The 23,531-nt window shown below is 43.3% G+C and overlaps 2 protein-coding genes and 3 non-coding genes across 5 annotated transcripts; 2 read left to right on the top strand and 3 right to left on the bottom strand.

Moving 5' to 3' along the window:
• The first annotated feature begins 5,378 nt into the window (after positions 1–5,378).
• Positions 5,379–16,324, top strand: prox3 (prospero homeobox 3). Its single transcript, XM_076086918.1, has 6 exons — positions 5,379–5,615; positions 8,714–10,584; positions 10,693–10,800; positions 11,457–11,569; positions 11,770–11,875; positions 14,362–16,324. Coding segments are annotated over exons 1-6 (2,373 nt in total). The 5' UTR covers positions 5,379–5,614; the 3' UTR covers positions 14,536–16,324.
• trnai-aau (transfer RNA isoleucine (anticodon AAU)) lies at positions 12,792–12,865 on the bottom strand. The gene has a single exon. It is a non-coding gene; the product is annotated as a tRNA-Ile (tRNA).
• On the bottom strand, positions 13,605–13,678 carry trnai-aau (transfer RNA isoleucine (anticodon AAU)). The gene has a single exon. It is a non-coding gene; the product is annotated as a tRNA-Ile (tRNA).
• A 1,308-nt stretch (positions 16,325–17,632) lies between the features above and the next one.
• On the top strand, positions 17,633–22,252 carry tmem179ba (transmembrane protein 179Ba). Its single transcript, XM_076086919.1, has 5 exons — positions 17,633–18,295; positions 19,208–19,404; positions 20,188–20,325; positions 20,536–20,614; positions 20,963–22,252. The coding sequence occupies exons 1-5, from the start codon at positions 18,200–18,202 to the stop codon at positions 21,143–21,145; spliced, it is 693 nt and encodes a 230-aa protein (XP_075943034.1). The 5' UTR covers positions 17,633–18,199; the 3' UTR covers positions 21,146–22,252.
• On the bottom strand, positions 21,368–21,449 carry trnas-acu (transfer RNA serine (anticodon ACU)). Its single transcript has one exon. It is a non-coding gene; the product is annotated as a tRNA-Ser (tRNA).
• Positions 22,253–23,531: the final 1,279 nt, after the last annotated feature.

The raw sequence follows: 23,531 nt of genomic DNA on the forward strand, positions 1-23,531 counted from the left end.
GACGGCTCCAGATATGAAATGCGAACTGATTGTGTTTTCTTTTCCTTATGTTACACAACACTGAATGTGCTGTAGCAGAGTGCTGAATGAAAGCCCTCCAGTGCTGTTAAGTGGACAGCTGAAGAGGTGATGTGACTCATAACTCACTTTGTCAGGAAAATAACATCACAAACATCTCCATCAGAGCGGCTGCTATCTTGCCATTACTGATAGTTGTGTATGTTATTTATTGTTGCACTTGTGCTTTATTTCCCACAATTCCCTGTCACTATATATTTCCTCCTTCCATGCCCAATGATGTAGCTCTTTAAAGAATAGTTACAAGATACATTTGAGCGGTAATAGATTGTATTTTTTGATTACCTGAATACATTATACCCAATAGGCGACCATATTGTTTTTGTATGTCTTCTGCAGGAGTTCAATATGCTCTTTTTAACAATTTCCTCAAGAATCAGACTAACCTCCTTTAAAAAGTTTGGTACTTTCGCCTATCTAAGCAAAAGAGGAGAGGGGTTGAATGAGAGAGGAGAGGAAGTGGGATGCGAAAAAGCGGGAAGAGATCAGTGCCATGCAGCAGAATCCCTTCTCTGGAGAGGAGAGAGGGATGGAGGGAGGACTGGAAGGACAAACAGATGGAGAGGCGACAAAAAAAAAAAAAGGGAGGCCGGCGCGAGGAAAAGGCTACCCTTTCTCTCACCAGATGAGAAGAAGAGGGGTAGCGCGAGATAACAGAGGGGACGGAGGAGAGGGAAAAAAAGAAGGGACGTGATTAGAGGATAAGCAGAGATCATCCCTCCATTGTTGAAGGGATGGAAAAACTGACCCTCCCTCTTCCTCTATTTTCATCCTCCCGTACCTCTTTTTTCTTTTTTTTGCATGCTTTGTTATGAGCATTGTGGGGAGCTTGAAGAGGATGGAGGGATGGCAGAGAAAAGCAAGAGATAACATTGCTCCATCCTGTTATACATCCCTCTTTTCCTCTCATCTCTCCACCTCTCTACCTTTCCCTCCATCTCTCCCGCTTTGTAGTGCTGCACCTGTGAAATGCAGAGGACGTGAGATAGAGAGAGAGAGAGAGAAGATGGAGAGACAAAGAGACGGATGGAGGGAGGGAGGGATGAAATCAGGGGGGGTAGAGCCTCGCAACATTAGCATGCTGAGAGTGTCAGCACTCCTCTTTTTTTCTCTCCCTTCATCCCCATCCCTCTTTCCATCCCTCCCTCTGTCTCTTTCTCCTCACTGGTCACTGCAATTATACCATCAAAACACTCCAGCCTGAGAGCATAATAGCTTCCCCCTGTGTGTGTGTGTGTGTGTGTGTGTGTGTGTGTGTGTGTGTGTGTGTGTGTGTGTGAGCGAGCGAGCGAGCGAGCGAGCGAATGTGTGTGTTGTCATGAGAGATCAAAAGAAAGAGATGTGTGTGTGTGTGTATGTATTTGTGCATAATGTAGTGCCATGCATGGTGCATTACATGTGCATGTATGACATGAAGGGCAGCTGTTGGTGTGCGGATGCCAACTGGCTTTGCAGCATGTGTGGGTGCACAAGAGTGTGTGTGTGTGTGTGTTTGTGATGTGTGTGTGTGTGTGTAAGTATCTATTGAGTCCTACCGGCTAGAAAAACTGCTTCTCCAACCTCTGACCAAACACTCTTAAAACGCATGCTAAGAGACCCACTTTACATGCGTGTGTCTAGTGAGTTTCTATTTTCACATACACACACACACACACACACACACACACACACACACACACACACACACACAGAGAGAGACACGTACACACACTCACACACTAATGGATGCACACAGTCATGGCTTTGAGACCCAAACCGTTATGACCTACATGCCCAGTGGGTCATCATTAAGCCAAACAGCACACTCTGACACCTTCGGCTGTCCACACACACGCACACACACGCGCACACACACTCACACACACACACACTCTCACACTCTCTCCCCGCTTTTGTTTTTGTTCTCTCAACTTCCTCTATCCCTCTCCCCTTCCGCCCCCTCTGTCTCTTCCTTTTTCTCTCATTCTCTAACACACACACACACACACACACACAATCCCCCCCCCCCCCCCCCCCCCCCCCCCCCTATGAGCTTGTTATCCCTCTCTGTCCGTTCGTTTCTCTGTGTCACCTTGCCCTGAGCTATTTGAGTACACTTCTGTCTCTCTCTCGCACTCCCATCTCCCTCGCACACACACACACAAACACACCCGTTCTTTCTGCCTGTCTCACCCCCGTGCTCTGCTCCAACCTGTCTGTCTCTTCCTGCTACTGTCAGTCTTGACATATGTCGTGTGTCTCTCGGTGTTTAGTTCACTTTATATCAGGGCCTTATTGTTAGGTGAACAGTATCGCCAAAATCATCCTAATATAACTGAATGAAGTAAATCAACACCTACAGTTGAATCATTAAAGACCAAAGTCTGAAAAAATAATGACGTCGTAGTGATGTCATCGGGGATATTTTGACTATAGGACTTGAGACGAAACTTTATACAGAAAACCTGTATTGCAAACTTTGCGTGGGATTTTTCAAACAAGAAGGCCTTTAGGGGGGCAAGAAGTGTCTGTCGAGTTGCATTGTGGGAAATGTAGGATCCAAAGTTTTTTGGAGCATGTCCCATAGGGACTAAAAGTGAGGATATCTCAGCCTCTGGCTGCTTCGATTTTGCTCAAACATGATCAAATGATGATGTAATTCAGGTTGGGTCCCAAAGCATACAAAGAAGATTACCATATATTTACGGTTTAAAATTTTAATGTACATCAAATGTAGATTTAGTAATCGAGGGTGGGCCACAGAAACATTGAAATACTTAGAAATACTTTAAATAAGTAGTGCTGTTTGTTTAAAGTTGTCTTATTGGTGCTGTGAATTGCGTTTCGAGGGAAACGTCTTCTGTCATGGATTATACGATTATGAGCTGAGGGGAACCACAGAATCTGTGTGGGTTTGTCACAATGAGCGACCCCTTTCACATTACACATAGTCATTTGACCCAGTGGTGATATAAATATATTGATCGATGCAGCTTTAATTAGGCCTCTATCTCTCACATAGTCCCTTGCTTTATGGTATTGCTCTGACTTGTTTATTGCTTCCTCTTTATTATGGCTTACTCTCTCCCCCCCCCACACCCTCTCTCTCTCCCTTCCTCCCCCCTATTCCCTCTTCTCTCTGCTCCCCGCTTTTTCTATCCTCTCTTTCCCCCTCCCTCTCACCCCACTGCTCTCTCCCTGTACGTAAATCAATGAACATACACTTTATGCCATCTATTGATCCTTTCATATCTATCCGTCCTCACCCCCTCCTGTTCTTGCCCTCTCTATTTCTCTCAGTTTTTCACTCTACTCTTCCCCCATCCTTTTTCTCACCCCTTTGAATTTATAATCTATCCCCTCTCTCTCTCTCTCTCTCTCTCTCTCTCTGTCAGTCCCTTTCTCTTTATATCTCTCGCTCTGGGACGTCCTATTTATATGGCTGGCACCTTCACTCTTGCACTGAAGTGTGTGTGTGTGTGTGTGATTTAGAGAGTGTTTGATGTTGGTCTAAGTGGTTAACATAATACGAGCCCTCAGAGAGATGACGTTACCGCACTCACACACACACTCACGCACAATTTCAGGCTTTTTGGGAGGCTTTTCTGTGAACAATTTGTACTTTTTAGTATTCTCTAGCCTGTGCAGCAGATCCATGTATTATCCATCAATTGCATTCTCCCAGTCCGCCACTCTGTCCAATGCACACACACACACACACACTTCTGCTTCCCAGAATGACAAAAACCTGGTATTATCTTTTGTTATTTATTATTGCAGGTGGAGCCATCATTCCGTGACCTCGCCGTCTCTCGCCCTTCTCCCCCTGCAGATGTTTTTATTTATTCAGACTCACTTTCTCTCTTTCCATACCCTCTCCTCTTCTCTGCGTGTTTATTCAGACACATCTCCCTCTTTTTCTCTCTTTACCCCCCCCCCCCCCCCTCCCTCTGTACCCGTGTGTCCAGCTTTTGTTACCAGCCTCGTTTCCATAACAACTGCGACCTTTCAGTCAGTGCCTAACCATTTTTAATCAGAAGTAGAAAACAGACAGAAACGAGATGAGACAGACAGAGAGTAAGAGAGGGAGTGAATATTGGACGGATGAAAGAATAAACCATTCTCAAAAAGAGATAATAGGAGGTATCGCTGAACAAAGTTATAAACTGGCCCATGGTCTCCGTTTGGAGGCTCAGGTTGGGCAACATTCCCAGCAACAGGTAACAGATTGCTGCCCAAGGTCAGGCATACATTCATGTTTTTCTGGAAACTAAATATCTCCGTGCGATGAAAGCAACAAGGCTGAGGTAAATCATTGCCGATAGTTCAGATGAGACTTCAATTAAAAAAAAGAAATGTGTGGTGCACCTGAAAGGCTGTGATTAACATGGTCCATTTGCTCTCACAATGTACTGCCACAGACTGCTGTTTACTGTCAGGCATCAAGAGTCCAACACATGGTTGAATTTCAACAATATGACATCAAAAGTAAATTTGATGGCAGATCATATACAATATAATATTTGCACTTTTAAATTCACCAAATGTTAATTTTCCATCACTTTTTTTGGTGCATTTGTTTTACTTAAATTAAGTATTTTGGTTTACATAGAGGTTATTTTGCAATCAGATTTGGTCTACAGTTCATTCTAATATATTTAACCTGTAATTTGAACCTGTTAAATTGAATAAAGCTCATATGGTTACAAACTGTGTGATGATGTCCGTTCTGTGTGGCGTTCAAAGAAAATTCCTGTGATGAGATAAAACTGTTAATGAATGACTTTCACTGTAACCTTGTGTAGCTGAGAATATGCTGCGAAAAAACTAAAAACAATCTGTGACTCCACTTTTGTGATGCGGTTTCAGCATTACAGGCCTTTAGAAAATGCTCTTCAGTCTTCTTGGTCAAGGTAGACTTCCAATCTGTGCCTGTGTGCTAAGAAGCCATCTGCAACAAACTGTTGCTATCATGAATTATCAAAAAAAAAAGCTAAAGACATTAATTTGAAATCAGTTAGCATTACTTCTGATCATTTAAACCATGCCTCTCTCTCTCGTGTATGTCTGTGTGTGTGTGTGTGTGTGTGTGTGTGTGCGTGTGCGTGCACGTTCTCGGGGGGGGTCATGCCAACATGGGAGGGACCGGACCGTCAAGTGGCCAGCTCTCGAGCCCGGCCGCCCGCCCACCGCGCGCTACTCCACACCGGGAGCAGCGCGTGAGGATGATGCCAGCCAGAGATATAGATGGATTGGCGAGGGAGGGGGAGAGGAAAAAAAACCTGCACAGTGACACAACTATAGAGTAAAGAGGAGGTTGGTTGGTGCGTGAGAGTAAAACTGCGAGAGTTGCGGAACAAAGGACAAATAATAGAGCGGAGGGGAACAGGAAAAAGCCGGAAACTCGCTGGTTCTTTTTCTGCCCGCACCGATGTCCGAGGCCCGCCGGGTGCCAGCTGAAGAGAGTCGACCGAGGCAGAGCGCTTAGGAACGGCCACTGGAGCGGAACGCGTCGAGGGGGGAACGGACACCGCTGGAGCTCTTCTCTGTGACTGAGAGTAAGTTCATTTTTAAACTTCAAACACAACATATTGTTTGACATGTTACACGTTGAATAAGCTACGAGGGTCTGCTCTACTGGTCTCGCTCTGTGTGTGTTTTATTGTTTTTTCCTTTCACACTGCGACATTAGTCCATCGCTGCCAATTAGTCACAGGACGCGACACGGGCGCGCGCACACATACACACGGATAAACTGACAGCTCGTGCGTCCAAATGGTCAAAGCGGATTCCTCTCGCGTGGCAGAACCGGCAGATGTTGCCACGCGGTGGCTTCAAACATTATATAAATTATTCAAAGTAACGTTATTTGAACAGTGTAGATAATTGATGAATTGATGAATTGATGAATAGATAGATAGATAGATGAATAGATAGATGAAACATTATAAAGGCTTGGCAACATATTTGACATATATATTTTTTTAGAACAAAGTCATATAACCTGTGTAAGCCAGGTCAAATAAAAACAAAAACAACCGACACAAATAATGTTAGAGCTCCTAATTTATTTTATTTTAAAACTGTACATTTTAGACATTTTAGTTTTTGTTAAAACACACAGACCCTATTATTGATGGTAGGCTATATAAAGCAATAGTTTCATCACAAAATTATAATTTTGAATAAATGTCAACCGCTTGAATGCAGTAGGCCGTCTAGCCTAGTATTTGAGAATTAGAGGGATAACCTGTTGGACTATATGATAATAGCCTATGTGTTAACATATCAACATATACACCCAGATAAGAATTTACAACATTATTTACATGGTGTGTGTGTGTGTGTGTGTGTGTGTGTGTGTGTGTGTGTGTGTGTGTGTGTGTGTGTGTTTTATTCAGTGTGAGTTCCCTCCTCTTGTCAGTTTTCCCAGTGACAGCTACAGCAGTCCAACAGTACCATTCTTAAGTCTAATCTAGTGGTTAATAGCTTTCATTTTCATTGCTCAGTGTTCATATTTTATGCAGCTTTCCGCTGGCTTTGAAAAGCTAATCTGTCCCTGATATAAGCGCATTGGCTGCTTTGCCATCTGGGCTGTATTATAGTAGAGAGGACAGCGCATTTGAATAATTGATATTTAGCTATTTATAGTAGGATTATTCCCTTCATGTTGTACCGAGGGACCTATGCACTGGTCAACTATCCATCTATCCATCTATCCCTCCATCTATCTATCTATCTATCTATCTATCTATCTATCCATCTATTTGTGGTGTAATCAGCTTTAATTCTAACCATTGGCAATCAAGTAAAGCCTAAAATGCTAAATACGGTCTGTGTTCACATTTTGTCTGCCTCCTCTACCTCCTTTAGTCCGTCCTTACATCTGTCCATTTATCATCCATCCATCTTTCTGTTCAGTGAGCGGTAGTGTATCCATCTGAAGTGGATTAGCGGTGTTATCAATGCAAAGTAGGACTGCTGTTCACACACACACACACACACACAAACTCTGGCACGTGCACGCACGCACACACACACACACAGACACACCACAGACACACCACAGATACACACAGATACATATATACATGCTACTCTCACTCTATTTCACTCCCCAAGGACCATTGACCATTGTCAGCCCTCTCTCAAGCCTCTTTCTCTTTTGTGCGACTGTGTAATGTGTGTGTGTGTGTGTGTGTGTGTGTGTGTGTGTGTGTGTGTGTGTGTGTGTGTGTGTGAGTGTTTGACGGTAAACACTCTGATCAAACAGTACTTAACAAGCTGCCTGCACTGATAACAGAGAGGGAGAGGAAGAGAGGACGAGAGAGGAATAGAGAGGAAGGAAAAAGGGGGAAAGGGGCTTCGGGACGGAGAGGAGGTTACGTACTGGGAAAAAAAAGAAGGAATGGAGATGTGTGTTTTTGATCTGGATTAAATAGTGAGATGTACTATTATTCACAAACCCAGTGTTCTCTATTCTGTTCTACAAGCGTTTCCAGGTGTTGTAGGAAGGCCATGCAGAAGTACTCAGGTCATTATTTGCAGCTTTTTGAAAAAATAGATTTTCCTGTTTTGTTATTGTGCTCCTCGCCAAGGTCCTTGTCCTACACCATCACGCCCCTCCATTTTGTGTTTTTATGACGTTTGTGCTACAGCACACATTTGAGAGAAACAGGAAAAATAGTTTGACGACAAGCAATGCGTTACAGAGATGGTGAGCCAGATGTTAACCCACTGCAGCACCAGCGCATATAGCCCCGGCCCACAGTCTGTCGACTTCCATGGTCAGTTCCGCAGTGTACTGTTTCCTGCTATGACATGTTAGGAAGCCATGGAGGGGAATAGCAACCCTTTGAAGAACTATTTGGACCGTTTGGAAATTCATCTTCCATGTGCTTGTAGCTAAACGTACTCAAAACTGTCCCAATGTTTATATTTTGCAGCTCCATGTAAGGACATCCATATACATTTTTTTTGCTGGACCTCCGCCTCTCACTTTTATACTCCTCAGTCTACACAATTTCTACACAATAATAAAAAAACAAAAACACGGCGTCGTCACAAGTGCCAAACAGAAACACGACTCGGCATTATTTCTAAGTGATATAGATAACATAAGCCCTTAAGTGCACTTAGGTGTTAAACGCTAGTTCAATGGTCCTTTCACTGAAATTACAAAAGTGGTGGAAAAAGTATTCAGATTCTTATACTGAAGTAAAAGTAAGAATACTATAACATACAAATAAAAGTCCTGTATTGAAATGTTAAGTATTTAAGTGTAATATGGAAACTGCACTTAAAGTATTAAATTATATTATATCAGTAGGTTATTATTGCTCATGCATTAATATAGAGGAAGGATTTTACTGTTGTTTAGGCAGATAATGATTATTTTTATTCTAGATTAATGGTGATTTTTTTTTTTAATGATGATTCTTTTTGGATTAAAAGATTGATTGTTTGGTTTGTAAAAAAATCTAAAATAGTGAAAAAAGTGACACCTTCACAATGCTTTGTTTTGTTCTTCTAATATGAACCCAAAGGAACCCGACTGAATTACCGTATTCATGTGTTCTCTCTGGTCCACCCCCTTCTTCTGCACATCAACAAAAGCAGTAATTCTGTCTGCCTCTCTCCTCCTCTGTCTCCCCAGTGATGGATTCCCCCACAGATCTTTTCGATGACTCCGCTCCCCAGATGCACGCATTTGCTCCCACCCACAGCTCCACAGATCTCCCTGGAGTTCACCCTCCGCCCAGTGCCGGGCGCCCTCCTCCAGCCTTTAGACCCCCCGGATTCCCCCTCATCCACCACCTCCTCCAGCCAGGCGGAGCTCCGAGGAGGATTGGAGGGCAACTCAACGCAAACGCGAGCACGCACAGACACCTGGAAGACAGAGATTTGGAGGAAGACAGGGGAGAGAGGGATGGACAGGTGGAGCAAGGGATGGACGGAGGAGAGGACGGAGTGATGGAGGGGGAGGACGGCTTGCTGGGGGTTAAGAAGAGGCACAGCGACGCCGCCCTCGCGGCCGAGTGGAGTCAGGACGTCCTGAAAGTGAAGCGGATGAAGCTGGAGAGCCGACCGAGAGACGGAGAGGCTGAGGTGGGAGGCAGGAGGTGCGAGGGAGGGAGGGAGGGGAAGAGGAGAGAGAGGGAGGAGCTGAAAGAACAGCTGGAGGAGGCGAGAGAGAGACTGCAGGCCCTGCAGGAGAAGGTGTGGAGGGCCTTTGGGGAAAAGCACATGGCAGAGGAGGAGAAGGAGATGAGGTGCAGAAACAGAGGAGGAGGAGGAGATGGAGGAGGAGGAGATGCTGGGATGACGGAGGAGGAGGACATCACAGAAGGGATGTATGATGAGGAGGACATCGATGGCGGAGAGATGGAAAAGGAAAGTTTCTCCCTTCTTTCCGTTTCCCCTTTTGACAACTTCCACAAACAGAGGGAGGAGAGGCAAAAAGACAGAGAGGGGAGGATAGAGCGAGGAAGAGGAGGAGGGTTGCACTTGGAGGGCGTGATGGAGGGAGCGGGGTTGTGGTTGGACTGTGGCGGGCTGGTGAGGGGCGATTGGCACGGAGGGATGGAAGACGAGGGCGAGGAGGGAGGGCAGAAGTTCGCTCAGGCGCTGAAGGTAGAGCTGGGCAGCGCCGTGGCTCGAGTCATAGACCGAGTTCTCCGCCTTTACACCGAGACGACGGACGCCGCTCCCTCCTCTCCCCCCGCCGCCATCTCCTTCCTCCCGTCCGACGCGGGGAACGACGGCGGGAGGGAGAGGGGAGTGTGGATGGGGCTGTTGACGAGAGGAAGAGGGGAGGACAAAGGGAGAGGCGAGGAGGAAAAGACGGGGAGGCAGGACGGCGAAAGAGAGAAGCAGGTCCAGAAAAGGAGCAACGGGAGCGCCCTGCCTCCGGGACCGCCTCATCTCGCTGAGCCGACAGATCTGGCGATGTCATTGGTTGTCCAAAGGTCACCTGACATACGAAAAGCCCACCCACTCCTCGGCCCGCCTCTCTCCGCTCACCTCAACCCCTCTCACCCGAACCTCTCCCTTCATCACCCTTCTCTACCTCGCCCTCCCCCTCTGTCTCACCCCTCACTCCTGCCTCCCGCTTCCCAACCCAAGGACCTCTCCTCCTCCTCCTTCCACCTGTCCTCCTCCTCCTCCTCCTCGTCCTCCTCTTCCTTCCCCGTGCCCCCCCCTCCTCCCCCTCCGCCTCCTCCCCCGCTCACTCTCCCCCTGCTCCACTACTCCATGCAGCAGCTCTTCTCCCGCTCCCTTCACCACCCTCAGCTGGCCCACCTCCCCCCGTCCCGCAAGGACTATTTGAACTCCGACCCCTTCCTGGAGTTCTCGTCTCACCCCTCGTCTCACCCGTCTTTCCCGCCGCTCCCCCTGCTCGGACACCTCGACCCCTCCCTCGCGCGCCACGCTCACGGAGGCCGAGAGAGAGGGATGAGGGGAGACGGGGGGATGAGAGGAGGAGGAGGGATGGACGGAGGAGAGCTCTACCTGACTGCTGGGGGAATATCCTTTTGTCAGCAAAGGGGGGAGGAATGAGGGAGGGATATGTGTTTGTTCATGAGTGTGTGTGTAAAAGGGCATGTGTATCTCCTTAACTGGCCTCATGTATACACCCAGGAGGGCTTGTCTCCCTGCCACCTGAAGAAAGCCAAGCTCATGTTCTTCTACGCACGCTATCCCAGCTCCAACACGCTCAAGACCTACTTCCCTGATGTCAAGGTGTGTGTTCCCCATCACGGTGCTGGAGCCAGGCTTCTGTCATGGCCCAACTTTTGATGATGACACATCAGGCGATGTTCATGTTTTAACATTAGTGACATCAACATAGAAGTAAGATTATTTCATGGCAAGGATCACTTCAGTTTGGTCATTGAAGACAAAAATACACAGAGGGAGGATATTTTACATCTAACCTTTACTATTAAAAATAACAGCAATTTCCACAATTTTGAACAGAACTTTACTGTAAATGTATAGTGAATAAAAAAAGACAAATGACAACAACAGTACATACAATTTTGAAAAAAATGCCCTTTGCCTTTTGAAAACAATATTTACTGTAGTTTCTGTTTGAATGTCTGTTGATATCAATATTTCTGTAATAAGCCAATAATTGGTAAACATTGTGGTGAAAAGACAATGCTAAATGTTGCTCTCATATATTAGATATTAATTTGTGAGTATTGACACGTTCCTTTATGAAGCACCATAACAATCCCTCTCTTTCTTTGAGCCACTGACTAAAGCTGTCTTTGAACTCTCATTCATAATTTGAATTATTAGTGTTACATTTTTTTTTTTTAATAAGCACCCCTCGCCTGCGGTGCACACTTTGCTCACATCCTGTCCTGCTGTGTTTCCTGTCCACCGTCTAGTTCAACCGCTGTGTGACCTCCCAGATGATTAAATGGTTCAGTAACTTCAGAGAGTTCTTCTACATCCAGATGGAGCGCTTTGCACGTCAGGCTGTCCGCGAGGCTCTCACCCGGTTGGTTTGAGTTGGCACCGCTTCACCTTAAACTCATTGTGCCGCAAAACCTTTGTTTGACTGGGGTTTTTAATAGGAGCTAGCATGTGGCCTCTGGATTTTTTTTGACATGAGCTGACACTGATTTATGCATCATAAACACGAGTTTAGTCATGAGTGTGTATGTAAATGAGTCTGTTCGTCCCGTCTGTGTGATCCAGGGACGGTGCATCTCGTCTGGGCCGAGAGAGTCAGCTGCGAGTGGGCCGCGACACGGAGCTTTACCGCATACTGAACATGCACTACAATAAAAGTAACGTCTACCAGGTGAGGAGAGTGTGTCAATATGCAGCTTGTCTACAGTCCTCGGGTGGATGCTTTGATACCTTATAGTGCTGTCTGTGGAGTGTTTCTTTTATAGATTAAGGAGTCTGATTGCCTCCACGTTTTCTTTAACTACAATACGTTAGAGTAGTTTTTGTAAACATAGGAGCGCCCCAAGGTTACACTTATGTTATGTCATCCCTATTGCATAATGTATAAAGTAATATACAAATAGGATGCAAATCTCAAACCGTAACTGCTGTCTATAATGACATGGCCTTGGTTAGTCCGATGCAGGAGGACGTGTGCTCTGTCTGTCGGATAAGAGCTGTGTGACATATTGATGTCAGGGAATGCCTTGCTAAAGATTGTAACACCAACAAGATGGAAAATATTGCACTTTTATACGTTTTTAACTAACTACTGTGTTTTAATCATTCTCCTGGTTGTCATTAGTCTTAAATGATCACAGTATAAGAGCTTTGTTTGAATCTGTTTTTAAATATGTATGTCTTTCAACTACCGGTAACTCTAATCTGTGTACATGCATGTGTGATGAATGGAGTTGCTGTTGCATGCACCTGTTCATGTTAGGATGTACACTATGTGCAAATGGAAGGGCAGGAATGGCATTTCCTTGTTATTTTTGTTCTCACTGATGGTATTTGTGAGTCTCCTCAGATGTTGCATATAGTATTCATACATTTTGCGGGGGATGTTTGTGACATGGTGAATACACCGCTACCACGCGACTAATTTCTGGGCAATTCTGGATAAAGTAGTCATATCGAGATGTATGAGATTGTTACACTGACTCACTCACAATTAGATCACCATCGAGATAACATAAGACGTCGTATTTACACCAAAGTTTGATTGGTTTGCCAATCTTTGGCTCAAATTTCTTATTTAAAATCATTGGCCAGTACGGGTATCGAACCCGCGACCTTGGCGTTATTAGCACCACGCTCTAACCAACTGAGCTAACCGGCCATATTCTTTGGTGTCTAGGATCGCGTGTGATTGGCTGATGATTGGTGATGGATGACAGATATTGTTACAGAGGAATAGATGCCATGCTTGGATGTAAAATGGCGATTACAGTGGGGAATCGTTATGGCACAGGAATGAATAGGAATGCAATAGTATTAATAATAGTGAAATAATTATAATATCATCAATAACATTTCCACAATGGTTAGAAAAATGTATCCTTTGTGGATTTTCTGTTAACCTCAGTTAATGTCAAAAATGGTTGGTTACAGCGAAAGAAGTGAAGTAAAAATACTCTCAAAAAAAGGTATTTCCCTCTGAAACGTAGTAAAGTGAAAGTATAAAGTAACATAACATTTAGGACATTTTACAATTTGGAAACTGTTTTTCAAGTGTATGCAACCTACAGAAGTCTGTATATTTATATTTGCTTGTAAAGACAATCCCTCCATAACCAGTACTGATACTCTCAATAAGCAATAGATCAAAGTGAAGGCAGTATTTTAACTTGAACTCACAAACTGAGCTCTAAACTGGAGGTAGAGCAAGGTCCATTGTGATGAAATTACTTCACGGATAGGATCACTCAGTACTTTAAATGTAATACAAAGGGTTTACAACGACATATGAGGATAATTATGTTATACAGAGTTAGATGGCCAACGATAACGCGTCATATATTTATGACATAGTTTGAATGCCTTTCCCAATCGCCTCACATTTCTTATTTAAAAATCTTTGGCCAGTACGGGTATCGAACCCGCGACCTTGGCGTTATTAGCACCACGCTCTAACCAACTGAGCTAACCGGCCATGTTTTTCAGTCTTTAGGATCACCTGTCACCTGCTAATGATTGATGACAGATATCGCCATACAGGACGTGATACTATGCTTGGAAAGAAAGATGCGGACAATTATTCAGCTCTCTATGATAACAAATTAAACACTGTTAAGAAAGAAAAAAGCTCATTAAAAGTGCCAAATCTTGATATCTTTCACAAATTCGAGGCTAGGCCAAAACTGAAACCCTAAACCCCCTCAGTAGTGAAAGAGAATTCACTCCGCTCATTATGAATCTGAACAAGTGCAGCTGTTAGAGACCCTCCCGCTCGCTTCACTACACAGGTGCTTTGAGTTGACTGGCTGATTAGTCTCCTGCTCGGGTTGAAACTGGGAGCTACTGCTGCAGACGTTTTGACGAGCACAGGTGTAATCAATAACCTTAATTATGCCCTCGCTCCATCAACAGTACCAGGGCCCAGGTACTGTGCACAGACATATCTAACTGTGACTTCACGGAGTAGAGTCATCATAAATGTTATTCTTTACATCTGTGCTCTTCGTGCAACAGAATGAGATGTCAAAAAAATACTATTATTACAAACTCAATGCACTGATATAAAATGATAGGGGTGTATCCAACAGGAGAATCAGGGAAATATCATGGCATATTCTGAAGTATTGTATCCCTTGACGTTCACATTTCTGTCTGCAGGTGCCAGAGAGGTTCATCGAGGTGTCAGACGTGGCTCTGAGGGAGTTCCACTCCGCCATTTGGACTGGGAGAGACAGCGACCCCTGCTGGAAGAAAGGGATATATAAGATTATCTGTAAACTCGACAGTCCTGTCCCAGATGCCTTCAGGCTGCCCGGTTGTCCTGTTGGCTGATAATTGAAGCCCGTTCATCTGGTAACATGTACACACATGCATGCACAAAACACAAACTCACTGAAAGAAGGGGATTTTATTAAAGCGTTCACAAACCGTACGATCCCACACCGTGAGAACTGGCATGAGGAAATCCACTCAATTCTACTATTCGGTTCACTCATAATTCATTCGTTTAGATGTATTTTGTTTCACATAGTCTCCAGGAAAATGCATACATGCTCAAATGGACAGACACACACACACACACACAGGCATAGCAGTGCAGTGATGGGAGTCTTGTGACTGCACTTATTGAAGAACGTGACCGTACCATTGAATGAACACAGGGCAGGACAGGAATTCCCTCTCCAAACATTCTTCACCATTCGGCCGACTTGTGAAAACAAAGTCGCTGCAGCCACAGAGATGCAATAGACCGACTGATTTTAGTAACAATGTCATGGAGATATGCATATACTTGCTGCGCGTGGTGTGTTGCCGTGAGATTGGCTACCGTTTCAAGCGTCGTGCCCTGGCTACACGCCGTTCACTCACCTGAAAATATAAGATGCATTCTATCTCGGTGATCAAATATACTGTTTACCAAGCATGGGCACCGCACAAATACATCATTTGCTATAATATGATCTGTAACACGTTTCAGATATTTTCAGACAAAGAGCCAACAACCTGAGCACTTATATAAATGACTTAGATTAGTCGCCCCATTTCCCTCCTCGTCACCTTCACTGTGAGCAGCGTTTTAAAAACCCAGCTTCCTGCTTCCTTTTTTTCAGAGGAAGCCGTTTTACATTAGAGACCAGTCGAAACGTTGAATATGATTGTTTGCTAGAAGCGGTTATTGTTGCCTTGTGTTCTCTGGAGCGTCAGAAGTACCTTGTTTGTTCAGTGCGCCCCACAGCTTTTACATTTTAAACACATTTTCCCTGGCTGTGAGGATGCTTTTCTCTCCACCAACAGAAAGCTGTCATGTTTGCATTAATCCAAAGTTGTTTTTTATACCCACTTAAGAAATCAGGCTGGGGAAATCTTTAAAGAGAAAGGGAGGACCAATCGTAATTAATGTTAATTATATATTGTAACTTTTTTTGGTTAATTGTAAGATTTTTAAAACATGACGTTGCCCTTGTTTTAGAAAACTACCAGGGCAATGGTTTCAGTCAGTGGATTTATTATTGCCTGTATATCCATCTCTTTGTTCAATATTGAATTATTATATAACTTTTGTACATGATGGCACAATGTAATGAAAATGTAATTAAAATTCTGCAAAGAGGGACAATATATTGAATTTCAAATAGTACAAATGAATGTTTTGTTGTTTCCTTGACGTACTGTTCTTGTTGAAATATTCCCTTCTGTTTTTGTATTCCTTTAACGTGATGCTAAACTAAATAAGTACAGTCAGCATATATCGACATTCGTCTCCCAAAGGTATCGCAGTAGCTTTCACTCTGTCTACTGTACATCATGACTCTTATATCGAGAGGAAACGTGGGTTTCTGTTCATAAAAAAGTGTTGATTGACAGCTGTAGATAAAGTCCTCCTCTAGCTTAATCACGCCTCTGTGAGACCGAGCCCGTGTATGTAAACTATTCGTGACGTGTTTTCAACTGCATGTTTCCTATATTTGCATTACATTTTCGTATTGTAATCCCTTTTTTTTTTCTCGTTGCTTTCATTGGTTTCTCTTTTATACTGTACATATTTAGATCTGTGCCTCATGCAGACTTTGGTGATTTTTGGGTGTTTCAATTTATCAGTGAATTAAAGTGATACCAGGCTTGTGTTGTGATGTCTGCCTTCACACACACACACACACACACACACACACACACACACACACAAGCTCTCTCTCGTTGGTGTTCAGGGCCTGTTAGCCAACACTAATACCATCATACTTTAAGCCTTTAATCTAACAACACTAAAACACACACATACACACATTCTCACTGACACTAATATTTGGATGATGGCTTTGTAAGAGGCTCAGCCCTGGACTAAGTCTAGCCACCTGAGACAGCACACACACACACACACACACAGTTTCTATGGCATGCTAGCAATATATCCAAACCACAGAAGTCTTGCAGAAAGAGCTCCTGTTCTTTGACCAACAAGCTGGACAAAGGCTCCACATACTAGCTTTAGTTTGGCATTATGAAGCAAGAGGCTGCACAGAGCACACATATAAACGCCAATATTCCCTAATTAAGTGATTTTGGGATGTTCTTTGTCAGCCGTTAACGATCAACATGCTCTTGCTGTTGTTCGCTGCTATCTATTTATGAATCACATTAAGATCTGTAAAGGCTTTGGGACACCGGTCACCTGGCTTGTTTACTGATGCTGTCAAATAAAATGGCCTCTGGGAATATTATCGCGGCATCACTTGGTGTGCTTTCCCCCTTCAGACAAATCGATCACGGCTGTGGAATTGCGAATGCACCGCAACAAGAATGCTTGTCACACTTTTAACAGAAATCCTCACAGCACAAAACATCAGCCGGCAGTGGCCTGACACAGAACATGCGACTTAAAGCTTAACTACAGACGGTATACAGCAGATTCGTGTAAATCACATGAAAATAAAAGTGATTAGCTCTGAAGGGAAACTCCATCTAGCTTTATTTCACTTGCAGAACCTTTTTTTTTTTACATCATATGACAAGTCTCTCTTGACTATAAGAATAGGAAAACATAATAACAGGAATTGTGGTACATGTATCAGAATTGCATGGTCATATGACCTAAGTCACAAGGTTTGCTTAAGCATTGAATTGAGTGCCACTGGCAGCCAAACACACACACACACACACTCACACTGGCCGACATGCCTTTAAATCCTGCAGTAGCTCAAACTTTGACTAAGTCTTTTATAGTGAATATCTTTAACATTTACATAATTAAAAAGCAGATTGATCATCCGTTCATCAGCCCTTCTTTCTGCTTCCCACAGAGTTATGATTATCGTTCTGGTTCCTGACCCGGAGAGAATTGCTCTGTATGACAGCCAGTGTTAGATTCCACAGCCCATCGGTGTGGCAAATGAACGATTTGTACGCATGTATAAGCGGAGGTGCCCATCTGGTGGAGCTCAGGAGAAGCAGTAGCTTATTGAAAGTAAAACAGAAGGGAATCAAACAGCTTCTGCTAACTGAGCTGTGAGAGAGAACGGAGTCAAGCCCACGGAAAAGTGCCGAAATAACGCCGGAAGTCAAAACAGTTTGTGCGTAAAAATCTAAGCGTGGCATTTGTTACATTGCGCAAATAGGACACAGGTGAGTTGTGGGGGATCAAAATGATCTCAACTTTTTTTTTTTTTCATTTTTGCAGCATATGACAAGGTTTAAATCGGTAGGAGTTTTCTGGAGTTTTTGATTTTCCTATTTTGTAAATCACATCATTCTGTTTACTTTTTATCTTAATATTAAAAAAATAATGGAGATTTCAGTTGATTTATCCAGTCGTACTTGACGCTGGTCCGCCCTGGCTGTTTCTACAACTCATTCTTCAATAAATGCTGATTATCTTCCCCTTTACTTCCAGCCTTACCCTCGGATCTTATTTTGAAACCCAGCTCTCCGGAAGTTTATTTTCTCTTACCGTGGCTGACTTTGTGCGGGTCTCTTCTCAGTCAGGAACCTGACCCGCAGGACGATGGTGTTACCGGTGCTGCTGCTGCTGGAGCTGGGTCTGTACGCCAGCTGTTTCGTCTGTGGGATTGTTACCGCCGCATCCATCACCATAGTGCAGGTGACTTCACCCAGAAATGAATCAACTAACCTCATCCATGTGCTTTTTTTTATCGCAACCCTCTTCCGGATAAACTCACGTTTTCAGTGCGTGTTGGTGCTAGAACGTTTCAAGTTCACCAAAAAGAAAAATCTCTTTCGTGGCACGTATTTGTCTGTTTAATTCGATACTTAATGACATTTTTTGATTAATTTGCGTTATCTGTTCTTAAAAAAAAAAAGCCGAGCAGGCCAATTTGAAATCAAAATTATTTTTTAAGATTATTTTATGTTAAATAGCATAATTATGTCCTACTTTTTACGTATCGTTAATTGTCAAAACCAGAGCGCGAGCAGGTACAAAAACTAAAAACAGGCACTTTTCTCCTGATTGCCTGTCTATGGTGAGTGTTGTTGCAAGTCTCGGGCTGTCGGTCTAAAAACATCGCAACGTTGAGTACGTTTTCCCTCATCAAACACACTATAACTCAGACAGAATGAGGCTACAGTATACTATACATGTATACTATATATAAAGTCACACATTCCATTCATTTAGCTGCGCTCCTTTTACGCTGCTGTCTAAACTTAAAAAAAAGAAAAGATAACGTTCATTTTTTAAGGTTTAAAGTCCACTTTCTCTTTTCGATTAAACCAGGAAATGCGGGCATGTGAAAATGTGCGCGTAACCGTGGATGTGCGCTCCTCTCGTCATGTGACCAGATGATCCTCGTGCCCAATTATTCTCTCTACTTCTTTATAGAAGTCAGATGCTGCGGCTCGTGTGTGTGTTCTGTTCTGTTCTGTTTTGTTGTTGCAATTCCACCAGTAACGAATATGAAGTTATTGAAACAATGTAATGAAAATGAGACTATTAGCCTGCATGTAAATGGAGCCAAATTGAAATTTCTAAATAAAATCTCTTGTCTCTCAGGGTAACTTTGGAGGCCGGTGCATGCTGTATGGACTTGTCAACTACAATGTTACAGCCGGCCTTATTGGGATCGAGTCGCCCAGCTCCCCGTCTCTGTGCTACTTCGTGTCGGCCATATCGGTCACGGTAGCAGTGGTGTGTTTCTCGGTGACTCTGTACTGGCTGTACACGTTCTGCATCGATGGGGAAATGAGAAGGTAGCGGCACGTCATGAAACTTACTTTATAACTCTGTGATCATCTTGTTCTCCAACTCTACTGCTTAGCCCTGTGGAAGCTTATGCTACACGGCTTTTCAGACAACTTGAATTGTTGTTCAACTCGGGTTATATCAACATTTGAAGGCTGACTTTTAGAGGTATGATGAACTTTATTGATCACACACAGGAATATGATGCTGACGCAAACATTTTAGTTTGGCACTAGTCGATGTTGCCACTCAAAATAGCAGCGCAATATGATGCTAAAGCTGATGCCAATATCCCATTCGGTATTTCTCCACCCATTTAACCCACTACAGGCATTCATGTGTGAAAGAATTTTATTACAAATGCGTGTACTAAAGACATCAGCCGCACAAAAACACTTTGCAGATTGCTACCAAAAAAAAATTAAATTTTAGCAACACCACAACATGTCAAACTATCAACAATAAAAGCTTGACTTATAGTAATATTGCTTGTTAAATCTATTATTGGCCAGAATTGTATTCTTGTTGGCGTGAGACAGTGAAGCAGCATGAAGGGAAACTCAACCCAGACTTAAAATCCGGACAGAATAGCGTCTCTGAAGGTCTAACAGTACACGCTGCAGAGCTGGTGAGGAGGTGGAAACAACATTTAAGTAGATTTCAAAAAACGATCAAAAAGAGAACATGAGTCATAGGTGTGTTGTTGTAACGCAGTCATATGTGAGTTTGACGTCATTTCCTCATTTGGTCAGAGGTTTAATTTTCCTTTCTGTCCCTTCTCTTCTCCACAGGGATCACATGTGGATGAACATGATGATAGTTGTGAGTGGCGTCTTCCTCTTCTTCCTGCTCATCACGGGGTGCGTGGTGAAGATCGGACGGGACTCGCTCTGCAACTCGGTCATACAGAAGGTTCCCAACATCACCAGGTGGCACACACACACACACACACACACACACACACACTCTTTTCCCTTGGTGTATAAAAGCATATACCGATGGCTAACTGTATAACTTTGGAATCTAAGTGGATGCTTAATATATTTAGCTACTGTTAACACATATTTATCTGGACACAAAAGATGCGTTCAAACTTAAATATCTGTCACTTTCTAACATGTAATCTATTGTCTCTCAAGCTGTGAGGAGGCCCAGACCAGAAAATGGGTCAGTCCAATTAGAGGGGGACGATTCTACAACAGTCTCTACAAAGCCGAGGTCAGTGGGCCTCATTCCCTGTTTGTTTTAATGTCTTGAATGGATACATTATGCACTTCTCGTAACTCTTTGCATTATGTTGACAAAGTACCAGTCAACATACCCAATCTACTGTGATTACGAACTAGGGAAAATACATTTTACAACATTTTCATGTTCAGCTCAAACGTTCCCTTTTATTCATATATAGCAAAAAATGATCTTGCTGATATAGTGGCGGCTGCTGTAAAGTATCACTTAGTCGATGTCTATGTGTAGAGGGTGTGTCCATTACTAACTGCTCTGACTCAAGATGAAAGAGCTTCATGCCCCTCCCGTGTGTCATGTGTTGACTCCCCCTCTCCTCAGACGGCAGTGTGGGTCAACCTCTTCCTCTGGCTCATCATCGCGGGGCTGGTTATCATCCAGAGGCGCCAGGGTTCAGGGTCAAAGGTGATCGTAGGCGGGCCGGCCGGAGGGCTTTTCGGCGACGCGGGGGTGACGGCCGAAGAGACGGAGCCATTTTTCAACCAGCCCCCAAGGCCACAGTGAAGGACGGGGGACACGGAGGACTTACAGAAACACGCACGCGAGCACAACATGACGATGTGGAAAAAGGGTAAACACGTTTAGTGAGCACTACGCTGCCGTTGCAGGTTTGTCTAGTGAACACATTCTGTGAGATATTGTATGAAAGTAGTTCCAGTAGTTTGTGATAATCTTAGTTTGCTTTAGGGTGTTGCGGCTCTTAGATTCAATAGAAGCGTCGCGCCCCGACGAGGATGGGATTCGAACCCACGCGAGCACAGCACAATGGAGTAGTAATCCATCGCCTTAACCACTCGGGCACCTCGTCGGGTAAAGAGTTTTCATAACCACCAATGCTCTCAAGCCTCCTTTTGACCACATGATGGAGAGGCTTCACCTGCTAATATGTTCATGTATCCGTTTCCCACATCTACTCACGAAGGTCACGTCAAATGTCTGATTACTGGATCACACAGACGTGCGTTTCTTCATTCAGATGGTGTTTCTGTTTACATCACCAGAAATGGAAGTGTTTTTTGCAGCCATTTCTTTTTTTTTTTGTTTAATGAATGTGCTCAGATTTTGTATTTTTGATGTGACTGGCACACGTGTCCTTTGTAAACAGACAAAGAATTAACATGGTCCTCAAAAGTTTTTTTTTTTGTTTTTTTTACCCTTTAAGAAGTTTGTGCTTTGTGTTTTTACGATGTGCCCAGCTGTTTTACTTCTGTATCTTTATTTATAATTAATTGTTTCATTTGACATTGAGGCCAATTGTTATTTCTCTTCATTTTGTCTCAAAGTGTTGGTCATGTGATCTCAGATAGTTCAGTCTAACTATTGAGAAAAAGAAACACTGCGTAAAGAAACACTTGTTATGTCTCGAAACGGCGGGAATAACATTTCATCACATCATGTGACCAATAATTCAGGGGGGGGGTCTTACTTTTAGGTATGACATTATATGCTAACTGTTACATCTGATATCCAGTCCAGGTTCACTCACAGGTGCTCATCAAATGCTTCAGTCTGATATTGTTGTCAAGATATTAACCACATAGTTTGAAGTGATGCTACTTGGCACATGGTGCGCTACTTTTTAAACCAATAAACCAAAGAGTTAAAACACAATGACTCAAATGTGCTTTCTGTTAATGTGTCAGTGTTGAACTGTGTCTCCCTCTGCTGGTCCGGATCAAGTACTCACTTGTACCTTTGTAACGTCTTGTTTCATGTGTGAATGGAGAAAAGTCTTATGATAACAAAGGCAATTATTTCTGAGTATCTGGGTAAAGTCGTACGTTGTGTAATGAGACATAATCTTATTATTGTGGCTATGAACACTGAAGGGACAAAAATACTGTATTTATTCTGCCATCCCATCCAAGTAATAAACAGCAGGGAGTTATGACAAAACAAAATGTAGTTCACTTTACTTTAGAAGCCTGTTTCTGGTTTTGTCCCAGACAGCTAAACCTGCCTGTGATATTTATTAATCAGTTTCACCACACAGAGCGAGATCGGACTATATCAGCAAGCCCAAATGTAAAGTCACCCCATATAATTATATTGGTATTATTGTTCAAAATAAAGATTATAAATATACATTAAGAAGTCCATTTTTGTACTGGTTTTGAATAATAGCATACTGTATACCCTGAAATATAGAACAATTGTTTGGTCACCAGACTCAAGATATTTCTAAATAAACAACAAAAAACAACTGAATTTCTTATTTTGAAACAATGTGACGGCTGCAAACTAGTCAAACCATCAACCAGGCATAATGAACTGTTTCACTACTCTTTAAATTATGATGCGAGACATAAAAAGACCTGTTTTGACTGACTTTATATAGATTGAGGTCACGCTATCAAGTAATATTAAGTTGCGGTTGATAAAAGTGTTAACTTTCCTGTCAGTGTTTTGCAGCCGACCATCCTTCTGGCAACAGACTGAGCAGCTGCATCACACCTTGTTCAGAAGAGCACTCACTATGTTGTCTTAAACTAAACTCTGTTTAATTATGTTGTACTTAAGACTTTAGTGCAATTATGTTAAGTTTATACTATTCTGATTTGTCACTTTGCCTTGATTTTTTTACCCATCCTAATTATTGTACATACTTTGGGTGAATAAAATCCCTATTTTTCCCACTTTACCTGCTCTCCCAGCTTTATGCGTACCCTGGTCCCTCACACAGAAACAAGACATAAACTAGTGTGACCCGACAGGTCAAAATAAACATTTTACTCCTGCCAATACAACATGACTCAGCTCACTTTAACTGTCTAATCTCTGTGGATTAACAGAGAGAGAGAGAGGATCGGGAAGACACAGCAGCACTCTGTGGGAGGAACTTCGCCGGTTCTGTAAGTCAATTTCCAACCGACACTTCCACCATCGTCTC

This window comes from Anarhichas minor, unplaced genomic scaffold (assembly GCF_050575085.1).
Source record: "Anarhichas minor isolate MPS153535 unplaced genomic scaffold, ASM5057508v1 ptg000009l, whole genome shotgun sequence".
NCBI classification, from domain to species: domain Eukaryota; kingdom Metazoa; phylum Chordata; class Actinopteri; order Perciformes; family Anarhichadidae; genus Anarhichas; species Anarhichas minor.